The sequence below is a fragment of the Rhodotorula toruloides genome (genome assembly GCF_000320785.1).
Source record: "Rhodotorula toruloides NP11 unplaced genomic scaffold Scaffold14, whole genome shotgun sequence".
NCBI classification, from domain to species: domain Eukaryota; kingdom Fungi; phylum Basidiomycota; class Microbotryomycetes; order Sporidiobolales; family Sporidiobolaceae; genus Rhodotorula; species Rhodotorula toruloides.
The window spans coordinates 156,346-179,514 of record NW_015622974.1 but is presented as its reverse complement, the minus strand read 5'-3'; the positions used below and the strand labels follow the sequence as shown (position 1 = coordinate 179,514).

Here is a 23,169-nt window from a genome sequence, read left to right as displayed (position 1 = left end):
ACGAAGAAAGGGAGAGGTCTACTCGACGATGGACGATGTCTACGCTCGTGCAGGGTGGTGGCCAGCCTGCGCCATGCCGTCGTCGCCGATGACGGGCTTCTCGACGCCGTCGATGCCCTGCTCGAACGTCTTCTGCTCGGGTGAAGCAGCCGAAATGGTCAGCGAAATTCGTAGCGAGGGGCAGGAAGGACGGCAACGCACTACACACTGTCCCATCGTAACCGAGTTCCGACTGACGGGGTCAGTCCTGTAGAAGCTGTCAAACAACTTCTTGAACTCGCCCTTCCGTCCGCCAAGCCCGTTCCTCTTGCCCGCCTCCCTCTCACCCTGCTTCCTCAGCGCCTGAACCGCCTCCAACACGCTGCTCGGCTTCTCGAGCTCGCCGTACCGCACGAGCGTCGGCGAGACATCCCACATGCGGTCCCTCAACGCGCCCGTGTCGTCATACGGCAACGTCTCGCCCAACACCTCGCTCAGCGCACGGATGATCTTCCAGTCCTCCCTTGCGGCACCGGGAGGGGGGACAGCCGCGCGACCGAGCTGAGTGCGTCCCTCGGTGTTGACCCAGGTGACGCTCTTCTCGGTGTAGGCGCAGCCGGGGAGGACGACGTCGGCGTACTGCGCACCGACATCGCCGTGGTGACCCTGGTAAACGACGAAGGCGTCGCGCGGGATCGACGAGGGGGAGAAATCGTCGGCGTTGAGGAGGTAGACGAACTTGGGCTTGGTCTTGCCCGCCGAGGCGGAGGGAACGAAGCCGATGTCGTACGCAGCTGTCCGCGAGGCGGCCTGCGGGTGAGACGGCATTAGCAGGTCACGGCAGGAACGCATGAGCGCGCGCCACTCACACGCTGGAGGACGTTGTAGCCAGTCCACTCGGGTGTAACGAACTTGTCCTTGTTGGCCTCGACGAATTTGGCGACCTCGGCAAAGACCTTTGCGCCGTCCTCGTGCTCGGTGACGGCCGAGCCGACGATGATCATGGGGCGCTTGGCCTCCTTGAGCTGCTTGGCCCAGTCGCCCTTCTTGCCGCTCAAGACATCACGGACAGCATTGGCGTCCGCGCCGAGGTGGTCGTAGCCGAAAGTCGAGTCAAACTGCTCGCCGATCAGGGCGCAGTCGGTCTCGTTGCGGAGCCAGGTCTTGCGCAGGCGGGCATTGAGGATCGCAGCCTCGTGGCGAGGGTTAGTGCCGATGAGCAAGACGCGGTCGGCGTATTCGACGCCGGCGATGGACGAGCCGAAGGTGTACGCTGCGCGGTGATCGACACCGTGTGCGGGCGGAGCCTGGCCGAGAGGCTGGTCGAGAGCCGTGTTGTCCGATCCGAGACGGTTGACGAGGTCCTTGAGCGCGACGAGCGACTCGGAGTCGGCGAGCGAGCCGGCAACAGCCTGGATCTCGTTGCCCTTTGCGCCGGACGACGCGAGGCCGTCCTTGATCGCGCCGAGGGCGTTCTGCCAGGTGACGGGCTGGAAGCGGTCGCCAACACGGACGAGAGGGGTGTTGAGGCGCTGGGTGCGGAGACCGTCGTACGCGAAGCGGGTCTTGTCCGAGATCCACTCCTCGTTGATGTCGTCGTTGAGGCGGGGCTCGACGCGCATGACGACGAGGCCGCGCGAGTCGACGCGGATGTTCGAGCCGACAGCGTCGAGGACGTCGACCGACTCGGTCTTCTTGAGCTCCCACGGGCGAGCCTCGAACGCGTACGGCTTGGACGTCAACGCTCCGACGGGGCACAGGTCGATAACGTTGCCCGACATCTCCGAGTTGATCGTCTTCTCGATGTAGGTACCGATCTGCATGTCGTTTCCGCGGCCGCTCGTGCCGAGGTCCTGAACGCCGGCAACCTCGTTTGCGAAACGGACGCAGCGGGTGCAGTGGATGCAGCGGTTCATCGACGTCTTGATGAGCGGGCCAAGGTTCTTGTCCTCGGTCGCGCGCTTGCCCGTGATCTCGTGGAACCGCGTCCGGTCCGAGCCGTACCGCATCGACTGGTCCTGCAGGTCGCACTCGCCACCCTGGTCGCAGATGGGGCAGTCGAGAGGGTGGTTGGCGAGGAGGAACTCCATGACGCCCTCGCGCGCCTTGTGCACCGTCGGCGAGTTGGTCTTGACCTTCTGCCCAGGCCTGCGCGACGTCAACAGAGACCAGCAGGGTCAGCAGGAAGGCTCAAGGCGAGAGACCCTAGCGCCCTCCTCGAAGACGAACGCACATGGCGGGGAGAGCGCAGGAAGCCTGAGGCTTGGGGGGACCGGGCGAGACCTCGACGAGGCACATGCGGCAGTTGCCGGCGATGTTCAGGCGCTGCATGGAGCGAACGAATTGCGTCAGTGCTTGTCTTCCCCCGTGCCGAACCCGAACTCTCAGGAGAGGGAGAGCAGGTTCGGGTAACTTGACGCCGGGGGGAAAGGGCGCGCACGTCATGGTAGCAGAATCGGGGGATGGTGGCGCCTGTTACCAGCGTGCACCAGAGTCGCGGTCAGCGAATTGCCTCGAGCCGAAAGCGATGAGGGAGGACGAGGGGGACGAACCGGCCTTCTCGCACGCCTGGATGAGTGCGGTTCCCTGGGGTACAGTGACCGGTACGCCGTCAATCTCGAGCGTGACGTCTGCGCTGGCCCTGCTCGTTGCGTGGATGGCGCGGGACGAGGCGAGGAGGGCGAGGGGGTTGCGCGAGCTGGCGGGGATGCGCCGCGAGAGGCGGAGCATGGTGGGCAGGGTGTGTGGGTGTGCTCTAGCCTGTGCGAGTCGCGGAACCAGACAACACCACACGCAAGCGAGCTGTTCGACGGCGAAAGGTGGCGACCAGGATGAGGCCAATGGAGAGGCGGCGCTATCCCTCCGATTCACCACTCACACCCGGCCAGGAGCACTGTGAGTATCACTACTGACTCTCTTAACAGCGTCTCTCGCACCACGTGCAAGTCCCAGCCGCGCGCGAGCCTTTCTCGCTGATGACCTTGTCCTCCTCCCCGGCCAGACGATGCACGCCCTCACCCGCTCCACACCGCTCGTGCGGGCCCTTGCCGCCCACAAGCACGCTCTCGCACGCCCTCTCTCGACCCTCCTCACCCCCGCATCCCACCCGGCTCGCTGCACCTGCCCCCGCTGCGCCCCTCGCACTGCGCCTACTTCGACCGTCCCTACTCCCTCCCAGCCCTCCTCTTCTTCCCGTGGTGTTGCCAGCGTCGCCGGCTCAAACGCAGCGAGCCACCCGCGCGGCTGCGGCTGCGCGCGCTGTGCGCCCCGGACTATCGCAGGCTCGAGTGGAATCATCGGCGCGCCTGTGAGGCCGACAGCGGCGGCTGCCAACGCCGTCGCAGGCGAGCGGGGCATGAAGGTCAGGAGCTCGGTGAAGAAGCTGTGCAGCGGGTGCAAGAGCGTCAGGCGTCAGGGCGTCTTGTTCATCCTATGCGACCTCAACCCCAAGCACAAGCAGGTGCGTTTGTCCCGGCTTTCGAGCGAGTTCAGACTGCACTAGTGCGGCTTCAGAAGCAGGCGCTGATACTCGCGATCCATCGGGGAACAGCGCCAGGGATAGATGGCGACCTCCGAGCCTCTTCCACCTCGCACTTCTCGCCTCGCCTTTTCCCTCTGTATCCTGTATGTAGTCACATCCGCAACCAGACCTTCGACATTACCTACATCGTGCTGTGGTGGGCTCGCTGAGATGGCGCCTCGAAGCGAGGAAAAGCAGGCCGAGCAAAGCTGGAGAGAGTCCGAAGCTCTCTTTCCTCTCGCTGCGGGCTAAATTGCTGACGCTGGAGTACCCGAGACCGCAGAAAGCTCCTGCCTTGCGTCCATACCCTCTACACAAAGCCCAGGCGCAAGCCGCCTGTCTGTCCCTCGCTCAAAGTCCCCTCCCCTCCATCCGCGCCGCCCAAGCCCGCTGACTCGTCCCGTACCACCTCGCTGCACGAAGCGAAATACGGGAGAGAGAGTGCATGTCGGCATGGGAGGTAAGGAGACGGCGCTGCTGTCGAGAGAGAGGGATCAGCTTGTTGACGGGAGAGAGGGAAAAAAAGGAGGGGCTGCGACGCACGGAGCCAGGAAGGTGAGAGTGAAGTTTGAGCTGCCGAGGCGAAGAGAGGGCGTGAGCGGAAAGAAGGGAAGCGAGAGAACGAGGACCGGACCAGGGAGGCAAAGACACACCAGCTCCTCATCTCCAGGCAAGCGTCCCAACTCGCAGAACTGCTCGACAACCCACTCCCACGCCTTCTCCAACGCTTTCCAATCCGCCCTCACGACATCCCCAACCTCCTGCCAGTACACCAGCGGAATCTTTCCGCCCTCTTCGGCTTGCGGCAACCTCTGGCCGACCGATTCTCGGAACTCTTTGGCCCAGCTTGTGAAAGCTTCGAATGTGGAGGAGTCGAGGTGGAAGAGTCGGACGAGTAAGACTGTTTTGCGGCTGTAGACGGAGCGGATGGCTTCGCGAAGGAGCAGTGTCGCGTTGCGCTGCGAAAGCCCAATCTCGTTATTTAGTCCTTTGTGCGCTTCGGGCGAGCTGAGAGAGAGAGAAGGAGACCCACGAGGTAAGAACCCGCACGAGCAGACGTCCCCTCTCTCGTCAACGCGTCCATCAACTCCAACGGCAGCGTCGCAAAGAACGTGAAGGGCAAGGCCTGCTGGAAGTCGCGCATCAAAGCGCCTTCCCTGAAACGCTCGCTAGACTTGATCTTGTTGCGCACGCCGTGGACGAGCTCGAGGTACTTGCCGCCGATCTCGGCGTGAGCGAGGACGGTCATTGGCGGAGGCTGCGGGAGGTTCGGCTCGTAGTCAGCGCTGACTGGCGGACAATGTCGCCAAGATGCTGAGGAAGACGCAGAGTCGCCGTACTCACCAGGCGGTGGCCGGGTACCGACTCGTCGAGGTACTTGAGCTGCTCGAACAACGCCTCCTTCGCGTGCTCCGTCAGCGGCTCGACCGCCATCCTCAGGTCTGGCTTGTCGAAGCCACTCAAAGACAGCCGCGACAAGACCTCTTCGAACTGAGCTCTCGTCTGCTCAGGTCAAGTGTCAGTGGGGCGGATCTGACGGCCTCGGACCGAACTACGAGCGTACGAGTCTGCCCCGCTGGTGCAGAAACATGTCTGGCCGGTACAACACGTCCCTCAGCGCCTGTCAAAGCGAAGACGAAGCGTCAGTAAGATCCGGAGCGGGATGTACGAGTCTGCAAGCTGGAAACAAAACGCACTCCTTCAGCGCCTAGGTCGTGCTCGCCTCGAGAGTTCATGACCAGGAGAACGAGCTCGAGCAGTTCATCCTGCGCTACCGCCAGCCGTGAAGGAATCCAGACTCGTCCCAATTCGTCGAGTCGGCGATGGCACGCCTCAAGCTCGTTGTGCAGCTCCCTCTCGAGGCCGCGCACGCGGGCGACTCGTCTCAGGCATTCCAGATCAGCTCGTACATCCTCGACTGACGGGAACGGATTGACCGAGCCGTTCAGGAGGAGAGGCGCCAGAGCCTGGGCAGGGCCGCCAAGAGCGACGACGAGAGGTGGTGCCGGGCGGCGATCGTGAGCCATTGAATGTCGACTTGTTGGGCAGTAAAGCTAAGGCGGAGGATTGGCGGAGGAGAAGAAAGCGAGAGAAGGAGCGCCGTCAGCGGAGGGTCCGCGGACGAGGCGGGTGTCGAGGAGATCCTGCTCGGAGCGCGTCCAGCGCGTTACCGGCATGGGCGTCACGCTCCTCGAGATGTCAGCCGAGGCCAGCACGCATCGGTAGCGTTGGCGCTCGCCCATTCAATTCGAAGAAGAGGAGGGAGCGTTGGAGAAGCATGCGTGTCGCTGTAAGCTCAAAGCCATGGCGGCTGCATTGGAGATGGGATTCTTCGCAAGTGCGTAAGCTCAGGCAGCGCTTGAGCGGCTGTGAACGAGGTGGCGGAGGGGCGAAGGACGGGGAGCTGGAGAAGCTGGCCTCGACAGCTCACTCACGCCGCGCTGAATGCTGTTGAAGGCTTCGAAGCTGCATGCAAACGATCGTACGGCCCCTCCGAGTGTACATCGCCCTCGGCCAACCCGTGGGCAGTCCTCCCTCGCCCTTCTCGTATCCTCATCAGTCGGAGGGCAGAAGTCGGTGGAGACAGGCGCTGAGGCAACTCGAGGGCTGGTCAACGGATGTCAGGCTATGTGTGTGACGGTGGCGAGAGTCGCCCAGCCTGAGATTGCGACGACAGCTACGGTCGACCCGTTGTCGCTGTACCTCCTCCCGCCGCGACTCTCGACAGCTTCGAGTCGAGCTCAGCTATGCTTACGCTCACTACCCACGGTGACTCTCGATCCACCGTGGGGTTCACGAACCCGCTGCTTCCACCGGTTACCGAGGGCATTGGATCAGCTTGGTTCTCCCCTCTCGCAGACTGGCTTACTCGCCTAGGACGACTCGACGCATGTGGTAAATGCGCAGACAAGTATGCTCCAAGCTTGGTCTCTCTTTTGTCCGTCCATGCGGAGGAGGTCATCGGGAGGTAGAGCTTGTTGTCCTCTCTAGTCGGTGCGAGGCGCGTACGACGCCGGGGCTACTGCTCTCGCGGCATGCGCGCGGGCGCTCGTAAAGGTACTCCTCGAGTCGACTTACACCGCCTGTCCCGACCCTCACCCTTCGACCCTCGCCCTCCGACCATCACCGTCTGCCTTCCACCTCCTCCTCGACCGCTCCGAGCTAAGCAATACACGTGATCTCGGCCAAACATGCTACCGGCTGGCTTCGTAGTCTACTGCAAGGCCTGTAGGAGGACTGGAGTGGACAGGCCCGCATGCCGGGCGGGTTGGACGAGGAGCCGGAGAGGAAGAGAGATAGAGGAGGGAGGAGGAGACGCGCGTAAACATTGCGCGAAGGTAAAGGAGAGGGAGAAAGGGAAGGGAAGGAATGAAAGGCAGAGGAGGGGATGAGGGAGAATTCAAGCGAGTGAACTTGCGGCTTCCTCCTCATCCTCCTCTTCGGGTGGATCAACGAGGCTGGGAGGGGTCCGTCCTAACCGGTTAGGGAACACCAGAGGGCGGGGTTGGAGTGAGGAACAGAAGATGAGGGTCATGAGGGAGGAGAGGGCCAGGGCGGCAGAGGCGAGGGCGGCGGAGGCGAGGTCGAAGCGATTGAGGGGTGGAGCGGGTGAGGGCGATAGCTGCGTGTGCTGATGAAACAGCGCGCTTCAGCACTCGATGCGGAGCGAGCGACAAATTAGCGGGCGACATGCGACTGAACAGCGAGTTGCGAAGGTCGAGCGCTCCGCCTGCAAGCTTCAGCTCGCCGTGGAAACCTCTGCGTGATGCTGAACGAAGCTCGAGTGTTACATTCTTCCGGGTTTCGTGAGAGGGAGAGAAAGAGGGGATGCAGAGGGAGAGGAAGCCGCCGTTTTAGAACGCCCTCGATGCCCTTTCCGCCACCCACGCACGCTGAGTTGTCCCGTACCGCCGCGCAGCACGAAGCGAGATGCGAGAGAGGGAGTGCACGTCAGAGTGCTGTTGCGTGCGAGCAAGCATGAGTCAGGAGGTCGATAGACGGGGACGAAGCAATCCGTCCGTACGAGTGTGTATATCATTGAGTGTATGGGCAGCTGTGCAGGGATTGCCGTCAGTATTGTTACTCGGCGGCCCACGGAACAGCGGATGACGATGCGTCGCACGCACCACGGCCTCGATCCCTGGCAACCTCTTCGAGTCGCAGAACAGCGTCACGAGCCGAACCCAATCCGCATCCAGCCGCGCCCAATCCGTCTGCACGACCCCCTTGTAGCGCAGCCAGTACTGCTGAACAGCCCCGGAGCTCCAGACCCTCGAACGGTGTTCCTGCGGCGGTCCGACACCGATCCAGCTCGTCCGCATCGCATCCTCGAACGCCTCGAGGTACTCGTCACGCCACTGCTGGAGTGCCTTGCGCTTCGTCTGGTCTTGCGTGAAGAGCGAGAGGATCTCGCCAATCTTCCTCGAGTAAACGTCGAGGACGGCGTAGCGGAGAATCGATTCGGCGTGCAGCTGGTCTCGAGCAATCGTCAGCGTATCAGTAGACAGACGTCGCAAGCAACGGAAGGACGGCGCACGAGTTCGGTCGTTTGTCGAGGACGGACGGTTTCTCGTGCGATAGCGTCGATTAGGTCGAGCGGGAGCGAGGCGAAGAACGAGAACGGGACGGACTCCTGGAATTCCTGCCGGCGCCGGTCGATTTCGTTGGGAGCGCTGGGCATGACGGCGGTGTGGAAGTGCCGGAGAAGCTGGAGATAGCGTCCTCCCAGTTCGGCGTTGACGAGGATCCGATCGAGCGAAGGCTGCGACAGTAACGCCCCGTTGAGCTCAGCGGACGCATCCCACACGAGGAAAAGAGCCAAGACTGACCAGTGGCGTCTTTCGCAACCGGTGAGAGCAGGCTCAACCGGCCGAGCAGATGCGCCCTGATGTCGTCGTCGACATGCATGCGGTGGAGCACTTTTGTCGCAGCGTCGTTGAACTGTTGCGGACAGGCATCGTCAGCCACGGTCCGCAGCCGTATATTGAGCTATCCTCCGCACTGTCGCTTCGTGTCCATCATTGTTCACTAGATTACCGGACGGTACATCGTTGAGTTGCTGCGGCTCAGGGGTGGATTGTCAGCAGCGCCGAAGCTTCGATTTAGCGCGGGAACATACCGGCAGAATGCTGCCGGCGGGCGTTCCGCTCATCAGCTCTGCGTCTGGAGAGCGACGGCCGGACTGCCTGACGCGAAGAGCGGCAGGTCGTCTGCTGGAAGGTGCGCTGCATCCTCGTGACTCATGACTGGTAGTCTGTGAGAGCAGGCCGTCAAGCAGAGGAAGGTCGAACAGGAAGGAACAGCTCGGCGAGATACGAGACACCAGCCTTGTCAACGGAGAGTCCGCGGAGCATGCGAATTCGAGGACGAGCACAGGCACATCGCCAGCATGCAGATGTGCCTGTGCTATCGCTCGTGGCCTGTGTCTCGGCTCGAACACTTCCATTGAATAGTCGCAAGCAGTCCCAGCCACGCAACAAGCGTGCGAGTGGTTGTACTCGAGGCGAAGGAGGGGACGACGAGGAGCTGACCTCGACAACTCGCTCTCACCGCTCTAAGCGCTGCTTGAAGTCAACAGTCGCTCGCTGATGGACTTTCTGACCCTGGAGAACCCGCTTCGCGACCATTCAACAACCTTTCCCCCCTTCCTCGCCCTCCTCGAATCCTCATCAGTCGCGGGACAGAAGTCGGTGTAGACGAATGCTGGGGCGATGTAGGACACGGGTAGAGGGCTAGCAAGTGGTTCTGAAGCGATGAGTGCTGTCACTCGGCGCCAGGTCGCGGGGGCGATGGCTACCGACGACTTCCTCGTCTTCCCTCCTACCACCGACCCTCTCGACGGCTGATCACGCCCTCGTATGCGCTCGATTCACTTGCTGACGTCGCGAGCAGTTCTTCTGACTTGGTGAAGCCCGCCGCACCGCTGCCCGCCCGCTCTCTCACTCCTCGGGCTTCGCCTCTTCCCTCTCCCCGACTCGCTTACTCAGGATGACAGAGCGTTTCAATCGCTTTAAGGCGGCGCAGACGAGCTGCTACACTCTCTTCCTTCATTCGACACACCCTTCTCAACTCTCTCCCCGGCCCCTCCCACTCGCCCGCTCAACCAGCAACGATGCCCGCCCTTTCTCCCGTCACGCTCGTCGTCGGCGCGACCGGCAAGCAAGGCTCAGCCGTCGTCCGCGCCCTCCAAGCGCTCCCATATCCGCCTCAGATTCGCGCCCTCTCGCGCAACCCGTCTTCCCCCGCCGCGCAGAAGCTCAAGGACCAGGGCATCGAGGTCGTCAAGGGCGACCTAACCGACTCCGCCAGCCTCGATGATGCGCTCGTCGGCGTCGCCTCCGCTTTCCTTGGTACGTTCAGCTTCCGTTGAGTTGCGCGACGAAGCAGGGCTCACTCTCTGGACCTGCACAGTCACGACTCTCCCGACGAAAGGCCAGCCGACCGAAGACCAGCAAGGCAAGAACTTCATCGCCGCTGCTCAACGCGCCTCACTCCCGTTCCTCGTCTTCTCGTCTGTCGCCAACGCTACACCTACGATCGGCATCCCTCACTTCGAGACCAAGGCGATCATCGAGGAGGCGCTCGAGACGAGCGGTTTGCGGTACGCTGTCGTCGCGCCAGTCGCCTTTGCCGACAATGTGCGTCCTCTTGCTTCACTCTGAGCAGGAAGAGCATGCTGCTGACTTTCTTGCTGCTCCCAGTACCCGACGGAGGGCGGCTTTGCACTCACGATGGCGCTCGGCTTCTTCGACGCCGCGCTCAAGGGCAAGAAGCTCCAGCTCGTCTCAACGGACGACATTGGTGCGCCTCCGACGCTCCTAAACTCGTTAGCAGCACGCGCTGACGCTCGCTTCGCACAGGCTACGTCGCAGCTGAGATGCTCAACGACTCGTCTCGCTTCGCCGGCCGTCACGTCGACCTCGCCAGCGACTCCCTCACGATGCGCGAAGTCCAGCAGACCTACTCGCGTGTCCTCAGCCGCCGCGTCTCGAAGGCATGGTTGCCAGACGCCGTCATCGCGCTCATCCCGCACGACTTCAAGCAGATGATGCGCTGGTTCCACGACGTCGGCTACTCGACGGATATCGCAGAGCTCAGGCAGGAGTTCCCGAAGCTCAAGTCGTTCGAGCAGTGGTTGCGGGATCAACAGAAGCAGTAGCGGACGCGTCCGTCTCTTCATATATCTAGACGTCTCCCCTTGGTACCGACTAATGAGCTGTCCTCTCGCCGTCATTGTGCGCACAGCTTATGAGTACATTCGTCGAGAGACCGCTTCGCTACTGCCCGTCCGCCGGTTCCAGGACCGCTCCTTCCCGCAACTGAGGGAAGCTCTGCTCGCCGTGAGGTGCTGTGAGCGCAAGGGGCGTCAGCGCACGCCAACTTATCGTCAGACCGAGTGGAAGCAACTGCTCGACGTACCTGGCCGGTCCTCCTCGCTGACCTCGCCTCCCTGCGTCGGTACAGGCTGCGGCCTTTGCGGCTCCGACTCGTCGACGTGTCGCATAACGTGGTCTCGTAGCTGTGCGAGCCGTGATAGGTCAGCTTGCGACGTGTGCAGCGAGGACAGTCGAACGGAACGCACTTCGGCTGATGAGGAGAACGCTTCTGTGCAGTAGCGCCAGCGGCAGGTGTAGGGGTTCAGGGTGTCTGCAGCTTGAGAGCTCATGGCGTCTGCGTGGGCGTCGAGCCGGAAAGCAGGAGGAGTGAAGCGGAGAAGCCAGAAGTTCGCCGGACGAAGTGCGTCAGAGAAGAGCGGTGAGCGGAAAGGTGCTGCGAGGGCTAGAATGTGCGCAGATCGACACAGGAAGTGGCTTTCGACAGGAAGCAGGTCAAGCGAGAGCAGTGTGAGCGAGCGAGAGTCGAGGACAAGCGGAGAACCTGGGAAGGACGACTTCAAGGCGAGCGGCGAGACGCTGCGAGGCTTGTGACGGTCAAAGGAACAGCACAACACGATTCTGTACATTGCGTTTCCAATCAAGGCGTCCTCGGGATCCAACTCCTCCGTCCCCGTCCTTTCCCTTTCCTCCGTCAAGCTCCTCTCCGCTTCTTCCGCTGTGCCAATCAATGCGAGCACCACCTAAATCTGCTTGATCTTGCGCCCGCCATCGAGTCCTCCGCCCCAGATCTGGCGCTCAACGCGGTTCTTGCGTCCGCCGGAAAGCGTGAGGTAGATGCCCTTGAGCGGCGTGAGGGGCGCCCAGAACTTGGCGACGCGCTTCTGGTATTGCTTGTAGAGACTGTCATGTGGGAGTCAGCAATGCGAAGAGGACTCCAAGGAGAGGAGGGGAGGGCAGACTCACGGGTACTTCTTCGCGCTGATCTGCTCCGTCAACATCGTGCTCGAGAAGAACAACGCGCTCATCGTGAGAGGCGCGATGATCGAGTAGTTCCACAAGTGCCCCTCGTCACTCTTGATCGTGTTCCACGCCGAAAGCGCCTCGAGGTGAACCTTGGCAGCCTCGGAGCGGAGGAACGAGTGGTTCGTCAGGTGGGACGAGTGCGCGCGGAGGTAAACGAGCGGGTGTTGAAGCGACGTGAGGGCCGAATCGAGCGAGGGTAGCGAGTCGGAGAGGCTGAGGAGGAGCTTCTGAGTGTGCGAGAGGAGGAAGGACGGCGTGAGGAGGTAGCGGAGAGTCGAGATCGGGTGCGAGGCAAACGACTGGGTGACGGGGAGGAAGGGGAGAACAGTGAAGGCGTAGAGGAGGTACCAGGTCGTCTGCTCGCAGGCAAAGTTGGGGTGCCTGCTCCACGCCCAAAGTCCCTCGGCAACGAAGCCACGCTCAATCGCCTTCTTCTCCTTGTCCGTAATCTGCTGCCCCTTCCTCTGCTTGTCGAGAGCTCCGTGCTTCAACCGTTGGAACGTCTGCTGCTGGTTGTCCGCACGCATCTCCAAGACGAGCGACGTGATGAAAGTGACGGCAAGCAGAGCGTCGGCGATGTTGAGCGGGACCGTTGAGGTCGACGCGTGATGAGGCTTGAGCTTGGCGAGGGTCGAGATGTGGCCGGACGAGGACTGCCAGTGCGTGAGGAGGAGGTATTGCGGGAGTTCGGCGGCGAGGAGGAGGAAGTTCTGGATGAAGGCGATGAAGACGAGGTTGAGGAGCTTGAAGGCGGGCTTGGGGATTGCCTTGCGGACGAGCGGCCAGCGGTAGTCCTCGGAGCGGCTGGACGAGGGGAGATGTCAATTCGGGGCATATTGCACTCGAAGTCCGCGAGGGCGGTACTCACGGGTCAAGGAAGCCGCGTCGCGCAGACTGGAACGTCAACCTGGCGCTCCAGCAGCACTGGAGCGCGAAGACGAGGAGCATCCGGTGGTCGAGTTGAGCAACATGCGAGACCTGGCCCGACCAGTACGGCCAGAACGTGAAGTGCGCCGAGTAGACGAGCGGCAGAGTCGTCCAGAGGCGGTCGACTTGCGAGACGTTGCCTGCGAGCGAGAGATGGCAGGTCAGTACGTCATCCGAGGAAGGTGGTGGAGCGGGAGAAGCGGGCGACGAGGCGGGTTTGGGACGGCAGGGGACAGCCGCGCGAGGTGCTAGACCCCTGTAGAACTCCCACAACCCGCTCCCACCCAGCAGGAGAGCGCGAACGCACCTGTGATCTCGCCCAGCAGCCAAACAACAACCGAGATGCCCGTGCAGAACAGGATCGCCGGGTGCAGCGGGTCCGTCTTTGGATCGAGGTACCTAGTAAGATGCTGCGGTCAGCCTTGCACACGTTCCAGAGGGCGAGGAGGAAGGCGCACCACGTCCGCAGGTCGGCGGGGCGGAACGATGAAGGTGCATCGGCAGCGAACGAGCGGATCGCAGGCAAGAGCGAGTGCGTAGCGTGGTGCGGTGTGAGCTTGAGCATCCTGTCTGGCGGCACCAGCGGCATGCGAGTGAGAGGAAGGAAGGCAAGAGCGACACTCGACGGCGAGGGAATCGGGATCGACTGCGAGTTACAACGAATGCAATGCTGGTGGCGTGTATAGACCATGCTCGATGATTCAGACAACCCAAGACGACAGGCGGAAACCTATACAGACGCGGCGGGACGTGCAAAGACAACAGGAGGGAAGGGAAACAGGGAATCAAACTAGGTCGACGCCGTTTGGTGCAGTCGTGTAGGGCTGACGAGGTTGCGGATGCGAGTCAAGAGATCCTGGAGCTGGTAAGGTTTGGTAATGACCTGCCGGGCAAAGCGGACAAGGTCAGCGGGAGGGAGGACAGAGTGAGAGCGAGCGGGTACTCACGTCGTCGAATCCGGCGGCAAGGTAAGAATCGGTAAGAGCGACACGAGCATTGGCGGTGAGGGCGACGATCGGGTAGCGGCGCGACGTCTTGCCGTCCTTCTCCCACTGCCGCAGGATCTGCGCCGCCTCGTCGCCGCGCTTCTCGGGCATCTCGATGTCGAGTAGGAGGACCTCGAATTGAGCGGCGGGTGGCTGTAATCAAACGTGCGTCAGGTACTGGTGAGACGGCAGGCTCCTGCAGAGAACGCACCTTCGCAATGTCCTCCTCGAGGTGCTTGAGCGCCTCGTTGCCGTTGCTCGCGAGCGTGACGTCGTACCCAGCGTTTTTCAGCTGGCGGAAGAGCACCTTCTGGTTGATAAGGTTATCTTCGGCGACGAGAACCCTCAGTGGGTGCGAGCCGGTCGAAGACGTAGGACTCGGCGAAGTCGCGCTGGCCGAAGCGAGAGCTTGCATCGCCGCGGTCGGGGCGCGGCCGCTCGAGCTCGTTGGCCGCTTGAGACGCTTCGGACCGAGTGCGAGGCCGTGAGGCTGCGGCGAGACTGAGGAGGAGGCAGGACGAGGGGCACGAGAGGCAGGAATGGCGAAGCGGAAGGTCGAACCTTTGCCGGGCTCCGAGGCGACCTCTGCAAGCGGAGCGCGTCACGTCAGAACGGTCGAGAGCGAAGAGTTGAAGATACGTACCGATGAAGCCGCGGTGCAGCTCGACAAGCTTCTTCGAAACGTAGAGACCAAGGCCCGATCCGCCGTACTGGTCCGTCTTCGGATTCGCCTGCTTGAAGCGCGAAAAGAGCAGCTTCAGCTGCTCAGACGTCAAGCCCTTGCCCGAGTCCTCGACGCCGACGATGCACCACACGCAGTCGGGCGGCGGTTCGAGAGACTGGTCCGTCGAAGCGATCCGCATTGCGTTTGAAGGAGTCGGGGGCGCGGTCTCGAACGCATCGAGGTGGACGGTGACGGCCTTGCGCTGCGAGTCGGCGGTATACTTGAGGGCGTTCGTGAGCTGCGGCCCAACAAGGCGTCAGTCTCGTCGTTTCAGAGCCCTCAGCCTCGAGCGAACGCACGAAGTTGTACAGGATCTGCTTGATGCGGCCCGAGTCGGCGACGATCCAGTCGACCTTGAGCTTGTCGAGCGATTCGCCGCGCTGAACGCTGAGCTGGATGTGCTGCTGATGCGAGGTGACCTCGAACGTCTTGACAACTTCGCCGACCGCCGCAACGAGATCGAAGGGCGCAACGTTGATTGTCAGCAAGCCCATGTTGAGCTTCGAGACGTTGAGTATGTCGTCGGCGATGCGGGTTTGGTGGCTTGCGCAGATCTGGATGCTCTCGATGGCGTCGAGGTTCTCCAGCATCTCCTCGTGCATCTCTTCGAGCGTCGGCGGGTCGAGAGTCTTGCCGCCGTGTCGCAGGTCGTCGAGCCACTGCGTGATCTTCTCGAGCGAGACCGCCACGACCTCGGCGTTCTGCCAGACACCGCTGAGCGGGTTCCGGAGCTCGTGCGAGGACTGCAGAAGAAGCGTAAGCCTCGCGATAGAAGGGCCATGCCGAATAAGGGCGACGCACCATGTCGAGGAACATCTCCGTGTTCCTGCGATTCTCCTCCGCGTCGCGCGCTCGTTGCTCAACCTCGCTGACGTGGAACGCCTCGACTTCCTTCTGATGGGTGATGTCGGTCTGCGCAGGGAAAGTCTGCTCAGCACGAGCCGGAGGAGGAGAGAGGGAGATGAAACGCACAATCGAGCCGATGTAGCCCTTCTCAAACGAGCGGATCTCGAGCTGCGCCCAATTGCCCTTCCTGTACCGGTACTCGAACGATGCATGCTTGTCGGGCGCCCAATTCGAGATGGCATCGGACCAGAGCTTCTCGACCTTGGGCCGGTCATCAGGCCAGATGTCGTTCGGCCATTCGGTGTGAGGAACGCCTTCGGGATGTCCCGAGATGACATAGAACTGTGGGTTGACGAAGACCATGTTGCCTTCGCGGTCGGTTTGGAAGATGCCGACGGGCGAGACGAGGGCGAGCGTCTGGTGCTGGTCGGCCAGCTCCTTCAGCTTCTTCTCGCTTTCGAGCAGAGCTGCTGTGCGTTCCGTGACCCGTCGTTCGAGCTCCTTGCGCATCTGACCGAGCTGGAGGTGGACCTGCGGGCACACCACGGCTTCAGCAGGTGCGGAAGAGAGGGGCAAAGGCATGCACGCACATTGACACGAGCCATAAGCTCCCGCGCTTGGAACGGCTTGACGATGTAGTCGTCTGCGCCGAGGAGCAGAGCGTCGACGCGTGCCTCTGAGCCGGCCTGGGCGGAGAGGAAGATGATCGGGACAAGGGACGTCTTCGGGTCTTTCCGAAGGGCGGCGAGTAGCTCGCGACCACCTGCAGAGAAAGGCCGTCAGTCAAAGCCCTGCGCTGCGAAGACGAAGCAAGCGTTGCTCACCCATGACGGGCATCGCAAGGTCGGTAACGACAATCGAGACGGGGTGGTTGAGTGCGTAGTCGAGCGCCTCCCGACCGTTCGCCGCCTCGACGACCGTGAACATCTTCGAAAGGGTATTGCTGATGAAAGCGCGCAGCTGAGCGTTGTCGTCGACCACCAAGCAGACTGTCGATTGCTTCTCCAGGTTGAAGACGCTGGGGACCGGTTCTGGGTCAGAGGCGCGACGAGTCGGGGAGACGGATTTCGCCGAGTCCGCGGGACGTTCCGCGGCGCCACCGTCCGAGTCGCCTTCAGCGCCGCCGTCTGGCCTGCGCCCGTCTTTCGGGACAGTGCGCCAGGCGGCCGCGTCGTTGATGATGGCGAGACTCTGGGCAGCTCGAGGAGGAAGAGTCATCGACTCGTAAGGCTCGTGGTCGACGGCTTCTTGCGGCAGGTGCGCATAGCCGCGGGGTAGCCGGACTCTGTGCAGGGTGACAGAGGTCAGCAACCAAGGCGGGAGGGAGACTTTGGCGCAGTACGCACGTAAAAGTCGAACCTGATCCAAACTTCGACTCGACGTCGATTTTGCCGCCGAGTGCCTTGACGAGTTCGAGGACGAGCGACAAGCCGATGCCGGTGCCTTCGAACGAACGGGCACTCGAGTCGATGCGGGCGAACCGCTCAAAGATCGTCTCCAAGTCCTCCTCCTTGATGCCGACGCCCGAGTCCGAGATCGAGATCAAGCCCTCGCTCGACGTGAAGCGGACCTTGACCTTAATCCATCCGGCCAAGCAATACTTGAAGCTGTTGCCCAACAAGTTGAGGATGATTTTGTCGAGCATCTCGTCCGAGAGGTAGAACGGGTTCGACTCCGCGTACTTGTCCGACGTCCAGTCGATGCTGAACTCGATACCGCCCCGCTCGATCGCCGCTCGGAACAGGTTCGACAATTCGACGACTCGGGGCCCGAGAAGCGTCGGGCGGTACTTGGTGTTCATCTTGCCGCTCTCAAGCCGGCTGAAGTCCAGGAGCGTGTTGACCATGTTGAGCAGGCGGTGAGCGTTGCGGAGGACGACATTGAGCTTCTCGCGGTCGTCGACGTCGAGCTTCGTCGCCTTGGAGTGCAGGACATCTTCGAGTGGACCGAGGATGAGGGTGAGCGGCGTGCGGAGCTCGTGCGAGACGTTCGAAAAGAACGCTTGTCGCGCGTCGTTTAGCTCGACGAGTTCCTGGCTCTTGCGGGCCTGTTCTTCCGCAACCTCGATGCCGAGCAGGCCGGTCGATAGCGTGCGAGTGATGAGATTGAGGAAGACGGCGTAAACCGAGTTCCACGGTCGCCGAGGGTTTAGTCCAACGACGAGGATCGCCTTGGGCACCGCCGCGCCCTCAACGCGGATCGGGATGACCACGGCGCGGTGAACGTCGTCCGGCCAGCCGCGGCGTTCGAAGCCCTGCGATCGCTGGCCGAGCTCGCTGATGAAGATGGGCTGATGCGACTGCAGCACCTCGACGAACGGCCAGACGGTCGAAGTCGAGTTGTCCTCGTTCGTCGAGTTGGTCGACGCGGAGGAGGCGTTCGACTTGCCGGCTTTGCTGTCCTGGCTGATCTGCGTGTCGATCAGGACGTCGACTTCGGCGGGAGCAGACGGGTGGCCCTTCGGAACTCCGACTGCACCCTGCAGAATGAGGTGGACGCGGGCGACGGTGGAGGACCCGTCCATGCCGGTGGACGTCTGTGCAAGCTCGCCCGGCTGCGACGACTGCTTGAGACCGCTCGACTCGGTCGAGGCGCTGCCCTTCGTGCGACGCCCGGGAGTCATGTTCGTCGTCTCGCACGAGTAGAGTATCGCAAAGGGGAGGTCGAGCGGGTTGCTGGCGATCCCGCGTAGCGCCTTTGTACAGAAATCTGGCGCCAAACGCGTCAACAGCGGCGGAGGCAAAGGGCACAAGCCGCTCTACGTACCCTTGGTCGTCCTGGCAAGCTGAGTGAGCTGCGAGAGCTCGCGAAGGGTGCCCAAGCGTCGCTCGGCGATAACTCGAGCCGTTGTCTCAAACGAGGGGTTCTGCAACGCACGAACGTCAGCCCGAGGCCCGCGAAAAGTGTGACAGCGGCCGATGAAAGCGAACGTACCGTGTAACCGATGATCGAGGCATCTGAGGCTCGTACCGGCATGAACGCCCAGGTCATGTACGTCTCCTCGAGCATGCCGTTGCGGTAGATGCAGTTGCAGTGGTCGGAGAAGCTCATCGTCTTGCCGAGCATGACCTGCGCCGCGAGCGGGCCAAGCGTCTCCCAGATCTCTTGCCAGCCTTCGGCGCCCATCTTGCCCATCGCAGCCGGATGCTTGCTCGGTCCGAGGATGCGCGAGTAGGCGTCGTTGTACAGGAGGACGCTGTCTTCGCCGAGCCAGATCGCCGTGTGGAACGGCGACGCAAGCATCGACATGATGTGCGAGCGAACTTCGGCGCCCCAAGTCGTGATGGCACCGAGAGACGTTCGCGACCAGTCGACCGAGATGATGAGGCGGCCGCAGGGTGTCTGGGCGATGGTGTTGAGGAAGGGGTCGTCGAAGGTATGGCTCGTGCGGCCTGAGACGTCCGCGGCCGAAGGAAGCTCGTGAACGACAAGGCCCGCGTCGCCTGCGAGCCGGGGCGGGTGAACGCTGGTCGACACTCGAGAGGCGCGAGAGGAGGCGGACGAAACGCTCGACGTTTGCGAGCCCGTAGCGGATCCTGCGTCTTCGGACCGAAGGCGCTGCTGCGAGATGGACCGAGACGGCCCAATCTCCTGCGGCGTCGTTGGCTGATCCGCCCGTGCCGCGTGTCGCGCCTCTTCTCGCTCGTGCGCCGAACCTGCCGAGCTTGTCGAGCCTGTCCGGGTCTGCCGTCGCAGGCGGTCGAGATCGTTGTGGTCCTCGCCATCCTCGCTATCCTCCCCATCCTCGGCGTCCTCCGAATCCTCCGACTCCTCGTCAAGGCGACGGACGCCGTCCTCGTCCTCCGGTCCCTCTTCGCGGTCGCGTTCCCGCTCGCGCTTGAGCGCCTTCCCATCCTCGTCCTCGTGCTCAATCGGCTCATCGAGCTCGGCAAGCTCGCTCAAGCCTTCCCCTCGACCCGCATCGCGCTCGTCCTTCTCCCGCTGCCGTTCCCGCTCGCGCTTCTTCTCCCTCCGCTGCCACTTCCGTTCTCGCACCTCGTTGTCGTAGTCGCGCTGACTCGAGACGGAGAACGGTCCAACTCCTCGTCGTCGAATCGCGGCGCGACTCTCCTTCTCCTCGACGAAACCGACGGGAGGCTCGTTCTTGAACGTCCCGCTGCGGTCCATATCGGCCCACAGCTCCTTCAGCTCGTCCGAGATGGCGGGCGTCTGGAGCGGAGCCGACAAGCCACGACTGTGGTACGTCGGTTCGGCAGAGGCGGGAGGGAGTGGCTGATCCGGGTTGCGCGGAGGCGAGGGGTCTGTCGAAGAGCGAGGCGAGGCGGGTCGAGGGATGGGTGGAGCGTTGAGAGCTGTGCCGATGACGGTCGAGCCGGACGACGAGGCACCCGACAGACTCGAGTACGACGTGCCTCGCTGCGCGAGTGGAGGTCGCGACGGCTTGTACCCTTGCGGGAAGGGCGCGGACGACGTCGACGGCGTCGACTTGTTGCTCGACGACTGACGAGGCGAGCTCGAAGCCGATGTCGAGTTCGAGCCGGCACCGTTCTCGCCGCCGTCGACTCCGTCGACCATCCCCCTCGGGAGCGGCAGGGGCGAGACCCGGTCAACCTTGGCGCTCGGCTCCTCCTTCTTCTTGTCCTGCTCCGCCTCACGCGAATCTGCCTCCGCCTTCTCCCGCTCCTCCCGCTTCGCCTCCCTCGCAACCTTCCTCTCTTCGCGCCTCACCGCCTTGTCCCTCTTCCTCTCCTCTTCCTGCTCCCGCTCCTTCTGACCCGGCGACCCCGTGACCGACACGGGCAGAGGCATGTTCGCCAGAATACTCGTCACAATGACCAGGTCCGACTCTTCGTGCAGCGTCGCGACGAGCTGGAGGAACGGACGGAGGAGGTTCGTTTCTTGCTGGACGCCGTGGTGTGCTGGCGGAACTGCCGGGTTCTGGTTCGAGGGGGGCGCGTTCGGTCCGGGAGAAGGCGAGGTCGAGGCGTTTGTCGAGACGGACGTGCGATTCGAGCCGGGAATGCCGAGTCCAACGCCTGTCGAGGACGAGACTGGTCCCCGCGACGGACCGTCGGACGACGAGCCCGCGAGCGGTGTCTGGTAGGCGTTCGTCTGGGAGTAGACAGGCATGGTACGATCGGTAGGCGGGTTTCGCGGGAGGATCGGGACGGCCGGAGGAGTCCCAGGCGCATGCGTCGCGCTGCGCTGCTCGGAAGAAGTTTGTCGTCGCTGCATCGACTGGTAGACCGAAGGCACGCCCTGCGTAGGCGTCGACTCGGCCCTCGACTGGTGCTGCACGTCGCTGTTCGAGTGGCGGTGAAAGAACTTGGAGCCGGGCGGGTGGCGGTAGATACTCGATTCGGGAAAGTTGAGTTCGAGGAGGACGGTGTGGTTGAGCTGGGCGAGCGGGACTTCGCGCTGTCTGCGCTCCTCGGACCTTGCCGACGGATCGAGCGGCTCGACGACGTTGGCAAGCATCGCGAGACACTCCTGCGCGTCCGCGCGGGACAGGAGCGCAATCAGCTCAATCTCCTCCTCGTCGCCCTGGACCGAATCGCGGTCGTTCGGCGCAGGTCCATGCGAAGTCGACTTGTCGAACGGAGGAGCGCCGGCGCCGCCCGCTTCGTGTGCCGAGGTCTGCATCCGAGCGGACGAGCGCTGCGTCTTGGCGTCCTCGCGGATCGCCATCATCTCCTTCCACTTGCCGTTGCGCCAGACGGGCGTGAGGAGGTCCCTCAGCGCGAGACCCTTGCCTCGATTCGACGACGACTCTGCGCCCGGCGCTGCTCCGTGACCGGCACCCGCTCCCGACCCACTCGTCGACTTCCCTCCTGACCCAGCTCCCGTACTCGCCGCACCACCACTCGAACCCGCCTGCGTCCCGGCTACACTCCCCTCGGCCGCCGCCGTCCTCCCATCCTCAATCTCCCTCCTCCAACTCCACCTCTCGCCCCCCTCAAACTCCCTCTTCTCCCTCTCCCTCCTCTCATCCTCCAGCGCCTCCTCCCTCTCCGCCACGCGCTCCTCACGCTCCTTCTCATCCCGTTCGCGCTGCGCGCGCTGCTCATACATCGCTTTGACAGCCCCCTCAGCCGTCCGAGACGGATCATGACTCTTCTGCGCACCACCTTCCAACAACTCACTCGCGACCAACCCTTTCCTCCCGCCGCTCGAGTGCGAATCCTTTGACGAAGAAGAAGGTGATGCGTCGAACGTCTCGGCGAGGATGCGTTCGGCTCGAGCGTGCGCGCGCAGGTTGGATCCTGCGTCTGCGGAGCGACGGGATGCGACGCCGGATGGGGTTGCGGATCCTGCGCTGCCTGTGCCGCCTGTTTGACGGGTACTTGTGCCGGTGCCGGTTGAGGAAGAGGCGCGGGCAGGGGCGGTGGAGGAGTCGGTACTGGCTGACGCGGAGGCGGAGGCGGAAGAGGGTGTCGAGCGTGCGGAGGAGGGGGGCGCGAGGGATGCAGAGGCGGCGGCGGATGAGAAGGCGGCTGCCGAGATGGACGATCCGTCCGACGCTGAGCCGGCCGCGAGTTCCTTCTCGTCGCCCGGCACCGCAGTAGGACTCGTCGCTCCGCCGTCAACGAGCGTCGTAGCGGCCATCGCGCGCGCCAACTCTGCCTCGGCCCCGCTCCCATCGCTCTCGTCCTCGACACCGCCTTCGTACTGTTCCCGCGCAGTCAACTTGCTCCCCTTCTTCCTCCTCTCCCCCTCCTCCCCCTCCTTTCCCAAACCAGTTCCAGAGGTCGCCTCAACCCCATACCCAGGAATACTACTCGCCTCGTTCCCGCCCGCCAAGAAAGTCGGTTGCGGAGCGTACGGGTTCCGGCGAGAGACGAGCGCGTCGTACAGCGCTGAAGCGCGGAGAGCGAATGCTGGGTGTGGGTAGAGGGAGAGGAAGTGTTCGAGTGAGGGCGGGAGGCGGTGGATTTGAGAGTGGTGAGAGGAGGTGTGCCGGGACGGAGGCGGGCGGGGACGGGTGGAGGTTGTGGAGTGGGAGGGAGGAGGCGGCCGAGGACGGTGAGAGGAGGTCGAGGGCGTTGGTGTCGGAGAGGCGGCGCGAGGAGGAGAAGGATGGTCCCCACCCCCAGGCTCTTCTCCAGCAGTCATATATGCTCCCCTCTGTGCTCCTCAACTAAACGCTCCCTTCAAGCCTGCGCACGCGGACTCGTGAGCGAGAAACCTGCAAGGGGCGGACTGATCAGTCCTGTCCGGCTCGCGTCGCTGGTCCCGTTTCATCGCTCGACTCACAGGGTGTCCCTTGATGCTCGTGTGCGCTTTGGGATGTAGTTGAGGTGAGTCGCGCGCTGCGATGGTCCTGCGAAGCGGGTGGGCGGGTGTGAGGAGCGGGTTCGCTTCGAGGTGACGGCGGGAGTTGGGTCGAGAAGGGTGCGTCTGCCGAGTCGGGACTGGTCGTGGTGCGAGTGGCTGTTGGCAGCAGTCTCAGGAGGGTGTGCTCACGCTCAGGCGAGTCCCTCTGAGCGGGAGAGTGAAGGCGAGCTCAGGAGGGAGCGGCGGCGACGAGGGGCGAGGCACCGCAGAGAACAGATTGCGCCGACGAGCCAATCCAATCCTGAACAGAGACAAGGCCGACTTGCAAGTTGTTGTGGTACAAGAGAGCAGTCGCTGCGAGTCAGTCTGGGTCTGCGTCGTCGATGTCGGCGGCGAGCGAGGCGAAGAATAAGGCGAGCGAAGTTTGGATCAGGACTGGGTGCGAGGAAAGCCAGCGACGAGGCAGCGTACGCGGGTGGCAGCGAGTGCAAGCTACTTATAATGCCATCGTACAATTTACTCGAGTCACACCGGACAGCGAAAGCGAGAGCGAGAGGGAGAATGGGTCGAGGTCACGTGCAGCGAACTCAC

The 23,169-nt window shown here is 62.9% G+C and overlaps 8 protein-coding genes across 8 annotated transcripts; 2 read left to right on the top strand and 6 right to left on the bottom strand.

Moving 5' to 3' along the window:
- Positions 1–39: 39 nt before the first annotated feature.
- Positions 40–2,709, bottom strand: RHTO_01597 (NADH dehydrogenase (ubiquinone) Fe-S protein 1; the record flags this gene model as incomplete). Its single annotated transcript, XM_016415278.1, has 6 exons — positions 40–132; positions 202–789; positions 849–2,127; positions 2,213–2,304; positions 2,420–2,451; positions 2,532–2,709. 6 exons carry the CDS (start codon positions 2,707–2,709, stop codon positions 40–42), a joined length of 2,262 nt encoding a protein of 753 aa, XP_016272656.1.
- A 274-nt stretch (positions 2,710–2,983) lies between these two features.
- On the top strand, positions 2,984–3,541 carry RHTO_01596 (ribosomal protein L36 family protein; the record flags this gene model as incomplete). Its single annotated transcript, XM_016415277.1, has 2 exons — positions 2,984–3,439; positions 3,530–3,541. The coding sequence occupies 2 exons, from the start codon at positions 2,984–2,986 to the stop codon at positions 3,539–3,541; spliced, it is 468 nt and encodes a 155-aa protein (XP_016272655.1).
- Positions 3,542–3,850: 309 nt separating this feature from the next.
- Positions 3,851–5,090, bottom strand: RHTO_01595 (uncharacterized protein; the record flags this gene model as incomplete). The annotated part of the gene is made up of 6 exons (XM_016415276.1): positions 3,851–3,976; positions 4,043–4,072; positions 4,153–4,458; positions 4,533–4,757; positions 4,844–5,002; positions 5,064–5,090. 6 exons carry the CDS (start codon positions 5,088–5,090, stop codon positions 3,851–3,853), a joined length of 873 nt encoding a protein of 290 aa, XP_016272654.1.
- A 2,196-nt stretch (positions 5,091–7,286) lies between these two features.
- RHTO_01594 (uncharacterized protein) lies at positions 7,287–8,743 on the bottom strand (the record flags this gene model as incomplete). Its single annotated transcript, XM_016415275.1, has 7 exons — positions 7,287–7,553; positions 7,627–7,971; positions 8,037–8,261; positions 8,348–8,440; positions 8,502–8,558; positions 8,619–8,628; positions 8,691–8,743. The coding sequence occupies 7 exons, from the start codon at positions 8,741–8,743 to the stop codon at positions 7,287–7,289; spliced, it is 1,050 nt and encodes a 349-aa protein (XP_016272653.1).
- An 868-nt stretch (positions 8,744–9,611) lies between these two features.
- Positions 9,612–10,658, top strand: RHTO_01593 (NmrA-like domain containing protein; the record flags this gene model as incomplete). Its single annotated transcript, XM_016415274.1, has 4 exons — positions 9,612–9,849; positions 9,911–10,137; positions 10,201–10,300; positions 10,360–10,658. The coding sequence occupies 4 exons, from the start codon at positions 9,612–9,614 to the stop codon at positions 10,656–10,658; spliced, it is 864 nt and encodes a 287-aa protein (XP_016272652.1).
- Positions 10,659–10,776: 118 nt separating this feature from the next.
- RHTO_01592 (zinc finger, C2H2-like domain containing protein) lies at positions 10,777–11,165 on the bottom strand (the record flags this gene model as incomplete). The annotated part of the gene is made up of 3 exons (XM_016415273.1): positions 10,777–10,847; positions 10,919–11,018; positions 11,082–11,165. 3 exons carry the CDS (start codon positions 11,163–11,165, stop codon positions 10,777–10,779), a joined length of 255 nt encoding a protein of 84 aa, XP_016272651.1.
- Positions 11,166–11,576: 411 nt separating this feature from the next.
- On the bottom strand, positions 11,577–13,351 carry RHTO_01591 (integral membrane protein, DUF1295 family protein; the record flags this gene model as incomplete). The annotated part of the gene is made up of 5 exons (XM_016415272.1): positions 11,577–11,736; positions 11,800–12,663; positions 12,728–12,926; positions 13,094–13,185; positions 13,245–13,351. The coding sequence occupies 5 exons, from the start codon at positions 13,349–13,351 to the stop codon at positions 11,577–11,579; spliced, it is 1,422 nt and encodes a 473-aa protein (XP_016272650.1).
- A 225-nt stretch (positions 13,352–13,576) lies between these two features.
- RHTO_01590 (multi-sensor hybrid histidine kinase) lies at positions 13,577–22,416 on the bottom strand (the record flags this gene model as incomplete). Its single annotated transcript, XM_016415271.1, has 12 exons — positions 13,577–13,669; positions 13,734–13,925; positions 13,984–14,357; positions 14,416–14,734; positions 14,796–15,239; positions 15,298–15,408; positions 15,469–15,873; positions 15,933–16,105; positions 16,167–16,627; positions 16,689–18,051; positions 18,109–18,208; positions 18,277–22,416. The coding sequence occupies 12 exons, from the start codon at positions 22,414–22,416 to the stop codon at positions 13,577–13,579; spliced, it is 8,175 nt and encodes a 2,724-aa protein (XP_016272649.1).
- Between the last annotated feature and the right edge of the window lie 753 nt (positions 22,417–23,169).